Source organism: Ictalurus furcatus, chromosome 1 (genome assembly GCF_023375685.1).
Source record: "Ictalurus furcatus strain D&B chromosome 1, Billie_1.0, whole genome shotgun sequence".
Lineage (NCBI taxonomy): Eukaryota > Metazoa > Chordata > Actinopteri > Siluriformes > Ictaluridae > Ictalurus > Ictalurus furcatus.
In genome coordinates, this window is record NC_071255.1 from 950,285 (window position 1) to 961,736 (window position 11,452).

Sequence of the window (11,452 nt, forward strand, 5' to 3'; positions counted from 1 at the left end):
ATAAATATATATATATATATATATATATATATATATATATCTATATTCAGTTTATCTTTACTCACGTTGTGTTACTGTTCAGTAAATATTTCAAAATGAGTATAATGTTAATCGTAGCTATGGCTACATCGTGTAGCTGAAGAGAGTTTCGTAAGCACTCGATTTATAAATACGTATAAATGATTTGTTTGTACACAGCGACGGTGACGTCACGCACGGTTTGCTAACTCGTGCAAGCTGCGCTCAGTCAAATTGAACGTCGATGTTTAAAAGGAAAGCGAAAGGTTCTGTGACGGTTTAAAAAACAAAATGGTGGACGGCGACCAGAATAAAGCGTGTGATTATCAGCACGTGTCTGTACTTCAGTGTGAAAGCGTTTATTAGCGGGTTATTACTCTAGTTTATTAGCGGTTTATTACTCTAGTTTATTAGCGGGTGCATGTGCCGTGTTTGTAGCTCAACTCTGTGTATTAAACTGTGTAGAATTATTTACAAGATGTTTATGCTCGACACTTCCTGTGATTAATTCCTACAGCGAGTGCACTTTCTGAGTGAAGCACCGCGTCTTTTTTTCTCCTGCATGTGATCTGATTTTGAATAAAGAAGGTTAAAGATATGACATGACTCCTGGTTTTTATTTATATTAGAAAGGAAGAGCCTTTTTTTTTTTTTTACAGTCTCTGAATTATGGCTCGTTATTTTCTTCTTAATGTCTACAAGCTGAGCGTTTTTGTACACGCTTTAAAGAAAAGGGTTCTTCAGGGGTTCTTTTAAGGGCTCTTGGGATAATTCAGAGGGGTTTTATCCTGAGTAGACGATTCTACGTTCTGATTCTGAAAGTGTGTCAAGTGTTTATTTCTGTAAAAAAAAAAAAAAAAAAGAAAGAAAGAAAAGAAAAGAACCAGAAGTAAAGTAGAAAGATGTGATTCCAGGTAAAGTCGATTAAGGAATGGAGAGAAGGAGAGAGTTTCCGAAAGGATTTTTGTTTCTGCAGGAACGATAACTTTTTTGTTTACATGCTATAAAAATATCTGGAGACCTTAAATTACTTGAATAAAACAAGAAGAAGAAGAAGAATAGCAGGAAGTGGGAGATGATGAAGAAGAGGAGGAGGGAAAAGATCATGAAAAGGAAGAACATCTATATATATATACTGTACAAACACACACATTCACATTATACTGTATGTATTATATGTATTATTAAATGTGTGTGTGTGTGTGTGTGTGTGTGTGTTACTGCTGATACCCACAGCATGTTTACAGCTTCTAGAAAGCTTTATAACATTTTCAATGAGCAGTGATGGAGAAAAACTCTCTCTCTCTCACACACACACACACACACACACAGACTGATGATGTGTAAATGTTCATCTGCTGCTTGGAAACCAACATAACAGCACATATCACACACATGCTAATGGCATATACAGGGTGAGTGTGTGTTTGTTTTGTGCTGCTTTGGTGCTCATAGCGGAGAGCAGCTGCTCCACAACAAAGGATGATTCTCTGTGTGTTTGTGTGTGTGTGTGTGTGTGTGTGTGTGTGTGTGTGTTTGTGTGTGCGTGCGCATGTTTAAATGTAACGTTATTAATATTGATGTGATTCTGAACATCAGCTGCTCGACTCCATTTTCGTGTCAGTGCTAAAATGTAAAATTTTAAACATAAAACGAAAATATTTGGGTTTTTTTTACTTTACAGAGTTTATAACACAACCGCACACACAAAAACTAATCAATCTAATTAACATTTGAATTAATCAACTGATAAATTATTACATGTATACATTTTTTTTTTAAAAAAACTGACACTTTGTGCTGACAGAAGAAGCTAAAATAAAGTGTTGTTAAATGTAGTTGATATAAATATGAGACGTTTATTATTTCACTCGGAAAGTCTCATAAAAGACAAAACAAGAACTGTTCTGATTTCAGCGTTGATCAAAAAGCAAACATTTTTACTCGCTCGATTGATTTCGGTGAAGAACGACGTCGTCCTGTTTATCTAATTCGACAGAACGATATTTAAACGCATGCGTATTGGCTGAAAATTGGGAAGAGTGTTTCAGAGTCACACTTCCACCCAGATTCATGCAGATTTTCATTACAATTCTAATAAAAATGACCACAGGAGGCTCATTCGCCTATGCTAATACCCTATTAGCCTGTTTGACTTTCTAATAGGAGTGTTAGTACACGTGTTTCCTCACAAACGCAACAGTCAACATGGTCATATCGTTTTCTTTCATCGTACAATTATATATTTTATTCAGTAAAAGTAAGGTACTTGTAAACAAGCTTGTACAGTGTAAATATGTAAATAATGTAAGTAGTGTTTATACTGAAATGAACCGCTAGATGGCACTAAAACAAAAACTATGAAAATGTCCCAATAATAACGCCGAATATCGTCCATGTTGTGGTTATTTTTCAGGTTTGGTTTCATGTAAGACAGAAAGAAATTGTTAAGCATCATATATATATAGAGAAAAAAAACATTTAGAGGTAAAGAGTGAAATTTGTTTTGTAGTCTCATGCTTTTGGACTGACTTTAGATTAAACAAACGCTTTAAACTGAAATCAGCCGCAAGATGGCGCCAACACACACAAACAAAATGGCGGCCCAACGTCATTTCTTGAACTTGTCCATATATTTTCAGTGTAAATGCAGCGAATAATCCCTTTAACTCTGCATTAAAAAAATAAATAATAAAAAAATATATTCCACAGACCTGTACCTCAGTACAAATATATTTTATGAACATAATCAAATTGTATAAATAGCGTTTGTATGAAATTGCATTAATATTTTACCCATGTATGGAAGCCATGTATATTTTTTCCTTTCTCTTTTTATTAATTCATTAATTTTGTTTATTTTAATTTTTTTATTTTTTACAGTTGGATTAGAGTAGTCTTGTGATGGGGTTTCTATATTAAATTATAAATCGATAATTTAAAAAAATTGTATTACAGTTCAGCAGTGAATTTAAAACCATGTTGGTGCTGAATTCCGCCAAAAGGTGTCGCCATACTACAGAGTAACTTACTCCAACACGGTTTAGTGCAGATTAAACCACGTGAGATTAAAGCATGAGATATACACTCGAGTGTTTATTGATTCAGGACTATAGTAAAGTGTAAATATTATTATTATTATTATTATTATTATTATTATTATTATTATTATTATTATTATTATTATAAATACATACAGATGTACAGAGGAAAATCTAAAAAAAAAAGCATGTTTAGTCCTTGAATTTGCTTTTATATGCGGACAAATTGCTCCTGCTTGAAAATATTATTGTCTTACTTCTGTTAATACACATTAGCCTTCTTCCACTACTTCAGTTTCAATTTTTAAAAAAAAATATTACAAAAATTTACCTTTCCCTTCTTTAAAAAAAAACCCATTAAGGACATTAATTCTGAATGGTGAAGGGCTAAATTAATAGTTTTAATGGCACTCACCTGATGTTTAATTAAGAAGTGGATTAAATTAGTCTGTAAAATCTTTACTTACGCCACAGAATGTGTTTAAAACAAAAACAAACAAAAAAAAAACCTCACTTACTAAGCTCTTCACCTTTATGAGAAAATCACATTGAAAATCACTATTGCTTTCCACTATTGATTTCCAGAGATGATTGGATTCCAGCTGTGAGCTGACATTTTTACCTTGAAATTACACCTAGCAAATTATTTCCATAATTGAATTTATTGTAATAGGTTTACAGTTGGATTGGGGAAGTTTTGCGATGGAGTTTTCTTTATTAATTCTATTTAAATGTGCTGCATTTTCTGAAATAAAAAGACAAACAACTATAGCCACTGAATTAAAAAATAAAACATCTGGAAACTGCTGGTTTACTGTCCAGCTGAAGTGATGCATTGATTACTCATGGCGTTGTGAATTATGGGGCGCTGCAGTGAGCTTTAGTAGGTAAAGTAAAGGAACAGGGAGCAAGGCATTATTATGGACACAACTCTGGACATTAATGTTTATGATATTTCACACTATATGTTCGGATAGAACTGCAAAATAGCACAACTTAGTGCGGTATATCGCGTATATAGTGTGTTTTAATTATGGTTTGGTGGAGTTTGTGTAATGTTGCATACATAAAGAGAGAGAGAGAGAGAGAGTATACAGTAATGTTAATTATGTCTTCAGTGTTTACTTGGTTATATATATATATATATATATATATATATATATATATATATATATATATATATATTTTTTTTTTTTCTTAATTAGAATGTATGTAAAAATGTATTACAATTTTGTATTTTTATATACATCGCAACTACAAATCGACTGCAATGGACCTAACGAGAATTTCGTGAAATTCGTGAGGCCAAAACTAAAAGTTTTAAAAAAAAGAAAAAAAAAGAGAAAAAATGCAATTAATTATCCGATAACGGAATGTCAGAAAAATAAACTCTCAGATCTTCGAGAAACATCAAGTCACGTGACATGCAATCGTTATGTATTAATAAAAATAATTACGAAATAACATTTTAAATATTGTACGTTTATATGCTGTGTATGTAACGTTATATTATATCATTTTTATACGTTTTTAAAATAGTAAAAAAAACAAACAAGGTAAAATAAATGACATTTATTTCCGGTGGGTGTGGCTTCGTGACGTGCACGTAGCCCCGCCCCCGCCCCGCCCCCGCCCCTGCCGTGTTGTCAGCAGCAGTGAGTGTTATTGAGGGACAGAGCAGAGGAGACGAGAGGGAGCTAGTTCACTTCTCACCGTCTTTACCGTTTAACGGTTCACTCTTCCCCCCGTGCTGCTTTACACAACTCCCGGTTTATTAGTCGGTAATTCTGTGGATTCGTATCGGTTATGTCGGAGTTATGGGACGCGGTGCGTTGCAGGAAAGAAAGGAGGCTTTAAATCTCACCGTCCGCTGTGTTTCTGTCCGCCGCGCGCGGTGACGCGATATTCCGGTTCTCATCGTCACATACTGATCTGTTTCTCTGGATTTTTCTCTACCGACTGGGAACTTTAACTCCATTTTTGAGGGTTGTTTTGGGCTTGTTTTTTTTTGGAGGAAATGGAGGTTGTTATGGAGAAAGAGTGCAGTGCCCTAGGAGGGCTCTTTCAGGCCATCATTAATGACATGAAGGTAAAAATGAACATTATTTATCATCTCTGTGAGGTGTATTTCTTTATTTGGCTGTTCATGTTTGCTAATATCTGTGTCAGTAATGAAGATACTACTACTTCTACTACTTCTAATAATAATATATAGTTTTATATTTTCAATAATAAAAACTTTAGGTCCAGGTTTAACCCTTTAACTCAAGCATAGCCATCGTCGTGGTTGTTTAGAACCGGCGTGTCTGATTAATTACAGATGAGCGTTAGTGCTGTAGGCTTTTGTATGTGGGTTTGAATTTGCAGTCGTGCACAAATTTTTGCATGAAGCTCACACACCTGCTGAAGGGTCATGTGAGGAGAACATTAACCCGCTGGAACGTTGTTAAAATCCAGAGTTAAATGGTTGAAATTGTTCACTTCTGTGAACGCTGTGGCAGGACTTTAAAGTCTCCAGAGTTGGTTTAATCTTTAAAAGTAGTGGTGGGTAAATCTTCAAACTCCTAACCCTAAATAAATAATAGGAAAATATTCATTCACGATTGTAAAAATAAAGTCTAAAAAAAGAGAACGTCCTTAACCTTAATGTGAGTAATTTAACATGCATAAGGAGTGGGGGAAAAACAAACTTTTGTTGACATTGTATGGGATTATTCATGTTTTACCAGTTGGGATTGTGGTGTTTATGTACAAGGCATGTTTCCTGGTCATGTGACGGCAGGACTGGATTAATGTCAGTATATAGGAATGTATTACGGCTCTAAGTTTACTGGATTGATGAACAGGTGGGTTACGTGTCAGAATTCGCAAGAACAAAGTCATATTGGTAAGATCACTGTCAGGAATGAAAAGGTACTGTAGTTCATTAACTTGTAGTCACTAAACTTTCCACCTGTTGCAATGAAGTCGTGACTCATAGGACTCCGGAAGTCAGGGACTTGATTAGTCAGGGATTCCTGGGAATCCTTAAGCTGGGGACTCTCTGGATTCTGTAAGGAAGTTGGGGACTCTCTGGATTCTGAAGTTGGGGACTCTCTGGATTCTGAAGTTGGGGACTCTCTAGATTCTGAAGTTAGGGACTCCTTGGATTCTGTAAGGAAGTTGGGGACTCCTTGGATTCTGTAAGGAAGTTGGGGACTCTCTGGATTCTGAAGTTGGGGACTCTCTAGATTCTGAAGTTAGGGAGTCCTTGGATTCTGTAAGTAAGTTGGGGACTCCTTGGATTCTGTAAGGAAGTTGGGGACTCTCTGGATTCTGAAGTTGGGGACTCTCTAGATTCTGAAGTTGGGGACTCCTTGGATTCTGTAAGTAAGTTGGGGACTCCTTGGATTCTGTAAGGAAGTTGGGGACTCTCTGGATTCTGAAGTTGGGGACTCTCTAGATTCTGAAGTTAGGGACTCCTTGGATTCTGTAAGTAAGTTGGGGACTCCTTGGATTCTGTAAGGAAGTTGGGGACTCTCTGGATTCTGAAGTTAGGGACTCCTTGGATTCTGAAAGGAAGTTGGGGACTCCTTGTATTCTGTAAGTCATGGGCTCATGTGACTCTTTAAACTGGAGACTTCAGGGGCTCTTTAAACCAGGGTCTAACATGACTGTGTAAACTGGGGACTTCACAAGCTGGCTACTTTGCAGGTCGGGGAATCCAAGGACCCCGTACGTCGTAAGTCAGGGACTGGAACAGCGTGTCTCGGTGGGCTCCTCCTTTGTTGCTCTTGACATATTTTACCTTCACAAAGGGGTTGACTTTCAGGGCCCCTGAAATATTTATTGGCTATTACTAAGTATCAGAGTCCTGCTTTCAAAAAAAGACCAGAGGACTGATGATGGATCAGATGTCTGATTGTCCTAATTTGTGCTAATTTGCTGTGAAGCAGGGATGATGATCTGTGACCACTGACCATGAGTTCTGAGTATTTACAGGAGGTCTGAGCTAGGACACGTTCATCTTTACAGTGCTAGTCTTTAAGCTAATGTTAACAGCTAAGATCATTGCAGCTAACGTTTAGAGTTTTGATGAACAGTAATGTTTTGTGAGTTGTATTTTTGATTAACCGGCACAGCTGAACCTAGCTGGCGTTGAGATAGTCGGGTGTGACCCGCGGACCCTTGTGGACTCCTCCTCTCTGGTTCTGTAGTTATTTCTCTGGCTGGTGTTGAGCAGTTTGAAGTTGCATAAGTCCCACATTCCTGAAGGCTCTTCTCGAGCGGTGATCAGTCCGTCATCCTGTCAGCGCAGCTCTGAAGCAAAACATGAATCCAGCTTTTGTTTGAACGTGCTTTGCGTGTGGATGGTTTGTTTTCGAGCTTAATTCCCGAGCGACGCCTTCGAGAGCTTAATGAAACGTTATCTCTTCGTGAAACTTTATTCCCTCGACCGAGGCATTGTGCAAAGCGCCAAGCCTCGGGTTGGTTCTCGCATGCAGAGGTCTAATCTAAGGAATGACCTCATACTTTTAGTAATTAGGATCTTCTCGTCGTATATATTCATTTTACAACTTTTACACCCGATTTATTATTTTTTTAAAAGACGTCGTTTTGCTTCTGAGCAGTATTGACCTTTATAACCTTTGCCAAGATTTTTTGGCATTATGCTCTAAGGACAACGGTTGGTAGAAATACTTTATTTAGATTAGTTCTGGATTATTTTCAGGTTTAGGTGAAGCTTAGATATAGCACGATTCAGAAATCTGACGTAGTTGTACTGTTAGACGATGTTAGACAGCTGAAGACGTCAGTAGGGGCGTCACCTATTGGTAGACAGGGTGAGAATCAGAAACCACGTCATTTGAATTAGCTCGAGGCTAAAGCACCCTTTTCTTCAGCAGTAGTGATGTGTAATCAATGAGTTCAACGAACACATGACGTTGGCGAGCGTACAAGCTTCGTCTAAACCGATGGATGCGTCGTAACTGTAAACGTTAAACGGTTGCATTTTGTAAAAAACTCTTTTAATGAGGTGAGAAAAGCTATAAACGTTAACCCTGCCATTTGCCCCGCCCCTAACCGTAACCTTCGTAACTTTTAATTCGGCGCAAGTCTCGCAAATTATTACGACTTTCCAAATGAAGCCACGTCGACCCTGTGATTAGTCACAATAAACTATACCTCCATTTTGCTTTTCTGGAAGGAAGACGCCACAGACACGCCCTCTTGAATTTGACTGGCTCGTGCAGATCACTAGATGAAACTGGCGTAAACGTTTATATTTATTGCTTCACTAATTCCAATTTGAGTCTGTTAAACAGACGCATTTGATTGGCATTTGATTTGACGTCTCCTTTCATGAACGAAATTAACACGTGCCGATGCGGTGACGGGACGTCAGTAGGGATGTCTGTGATAAGTGCACGGTTATTACAGTGAGAGTTCAGCGCTGTGTATACACAGGTTCTGACTGCTCTGGTTGTGTGTTTGTGTTTCCACAGAGCAGTTACCCCGTCTGGGACGACTTCATCAGTAAAGCGGGGAAACTGCAGGCTCAGCTGAGGTAAGAACATCCCACGCCATCGTCTCTCATTCTTTCATCTCCGTCCACCTGTATTTCTGCGCGTTTTTCACTTTGTTCCCAACGCAAACCTTGGAAAAGTCGTTCGGATATATCTGGTCCTCGAAGCGATACGAACTCAAGAAAGCACGGTTTCATGTCTGTTTTCTTTAGACATTCCTTCGTGTCCTGCGCTAACACTTCCAAAATGGAAAGCGTGTCGAAATCTTAAATCAGTCTGGACGTTTCTTTCCACGAGCAAGGACAAAGCGTTCTCACAGACGCACGCCAGCCCAAAACCCCGCCATCACAGGCCGTTCAGGACTCGTACGCGCTGTATGTTCTGCAGGACCTCACGTTCCACTAAGCATGTTTTATAGGACTGTCCTGCTTTTAACGCCAGTAGAAAACAGTTTAACGTCGTAAGCTCACTTAAGGGCTTCTAGAATCCTCATTGTATGTAAATGTAAAACACATTATATCATCTGAACCGCTGGAGTTTCCCTTTTGTTTGGTTTGTGTAAGTCTGTATTTGCCGTGAAGATGACCTCAGACGCTGACGTGGCATTAAAATCTACCACCACCACCACCACTACTACTATTACTACAACTACTAACTCCACAAGTAAAGACAAACCGTCCGTACAGCCCCAAAAAGAACGCGGGAACGTGCCGAGGTTCCTGCTGATTTCCTGAACGTCTAACGGCACGCTGGAATTGGATGGTAATTTTAGAAATTCCGCAGGAGCGACTCCGAGACCCAGTTGAAGCGCCTGCGTCTTCACCGCGGTGATAGTGATGTAATATCGGGTGTGTGCTGGTAGAGCACTTTTCCAGGATGTGGCCTAAAAAGGAGAGATCTACTTCAGTCCCTGGTGATTGCTTTCTGCCTTAATCGTCCGTGGACGGTTTTACGAGGTACACGATATCCCGGATCCGTCACGCTGCTGTAGATCCTCTCACACCTCTACATTAATAACGATCACGCGAGCGTCACGCTATCCGAGTCGGATTAACGCGTCCGGCGGCGGTTAATCCGTCCTCCAGTTCCCGCCTGCGTTCCTGAAGCGTAGAACGTGTATCCGTGCTGCGTTTCCTCAGAGTTGCATCACTCTTGAAGTTTGCACAGGGAGGAGAAGCGTCTCTGTTTGATCAGCATGAATCATGTGATGACATGAAAATTCATCAGCGCCTCATACAAGACCACGTTTACGTGTCTTATCGTAGCGTAATATAATGCTGTGATTTGCAGCTGCGCTCCCGTCAGAGCTGCCGGTAGAGTGCTACTCAACACCTTCTCTTCTGACCAATCACAATCCAGCGTCTAACCAAGTCTGATATCATGGGTCAGTGGGACTTGGTGTAATCTGTACACACTTTACAATATGGCTGAACACAGGAGCCGCCATTTTGGATCAGTGTTTTTTTTTAATCGCAGGTCGGGATAGCTCCGCCTCCTCTGGCGTCTCCAGGAAGCCGTGTAAGTGTAAACTCTCGGGGTCGTGCAGTACACCGGTTTTATTGCTGGTGTTATCGGCTCCGCCGCCGAGAGGCTGTGATGATGTGTAGCGTTCGAGTTCTCTGTAATTTAGCCGTCACCTCTCCTCCTCCTCCTCCTCCTCGTCCTCCTCCTCAGGACATATCTGGGGTGAAATTAATATCTAGGCTGGGTTTTTTTCTCCCCCCTCTCTCCTATGATCTGACCTGCTTTTATCTTTTCTTAAATATTTTTTTTTGAAACCTGATCCCGACTGGGCTGCTTCTGCTCTCTGGTCTGCTTTCGGTGGTTTTCCCTTGGTTTTTCATTTTCAGGCCCGTCATGCACGTGACGGACAGGCCGCGATCGATTCTGAAGCCTTGAACCCAAACCAAACAGACACGTGCTGATAATCAGCTGTACCACACGCCGCTGTATCCAGACTCTTACGTTTACAGCTGTGCATTAACAGCCCGTTTCCTTTCCGTACTCGCTTAGAAAATCATTTCAATCGTTGGGTTTAGCTGCTAGCTACGAAACGCTGCTGTCTTACTCCAGCTGTGAACCGAGTGTGTGTGTTGAAGGCGTTGGTTTGGATCAGTTTTTGAGGGTTAAATGTAGCTGGCTATCATAACGCAGCCATATTTTAAAAATGTGTGTGTTTACTAGTAACGAGCTAAAATTAGTTTATAGGAAACTGTCTATCAGTCTTCAATCCATGCGCTGTATGTAAAAGCTGCATTAAAATGTACAATAAAACAACATCCCTGTTATAAGGCGTTACGCTGTGGTACCGTGTGGTGTTTTATGTGATGTTACGGTGTGCGATATTACACTGTTATATTACATTATGGTGTGAAATGGGATGTGGTGCTTTATGGTGTGTAACGGTATGTTATGGTACGTAAGTCTACGTGACGTGATGTTGTGGTATGTTGGGTTATGTTGTGGTATGTTACGGGACATAATGTTACGTTGTGTTATGTTATAGTACTTAACTTTACGTTATGGTTGTGGTACATTTCATTACGTTATGGTACTGAATGTTATGGTACATTACGCTACATTGTGGCGTGGTACGTTACGTTACGTTATGGCGTGTTACGTTGTGCTGTGGTACGTTACGTTATGTTATGGCGTGTTACGTTGTGGAGTGGTACATTACGTTATGGCGTGTTGCGTTGTGCTGTGGTACGTTACGTTATGGCGTGTTACGTTGTGGCGTGGTACGTTACGTTATGGCGTGTTACGTTGTGGCGTGGTACGTTACGTTATGGCGTGTTGTGTTGTGCTGTGGTACATTACGCTACGTTATGGCGTGTTACGTTATGGTGTGTTACGTTATGGCATGGTACATTATGGCGTGTTGCG

General features: G+C 39.7%; 1 protein-coding gene across 10 annotated transcripts in view; it reads left to right on the forward strand.

Annotated features, from left to right (window-relative positions):
- The first annotated feature begins 4,708 nt into the window (after nucleotides 1-4,708).
- Nucleotides 4,709-11,452, forward strand: part of LOC128619982 (protein MTSS 1-like) — a 38,932-nt gene continuing 32,188 nt past the window's right edge. For 9 of the 10 annotated variants that reach the window (XM_053644586.1, XM_053644907.1, XM_053644747.1 and 6 more), the window contains exons 1-2: nucleotides 4,709-5,148; nucleotides 8,546-8,607. In XM_053644586.1, the coding sequence (XP_053500561.1) occupies nucleotides 5,077-5,148; nucleotides 8,546-8,607 (134 nt within the window). In that variant the 5' untranslated portion in view covers nucleotides 4,709-5,076. The remainder of the gene's footprint in view (nucleotides 5,149-8,545; nucleotides 8,608-11,452) is intronic. The other variant, XM_053644996.1, reaches the window with a different exon arrangement.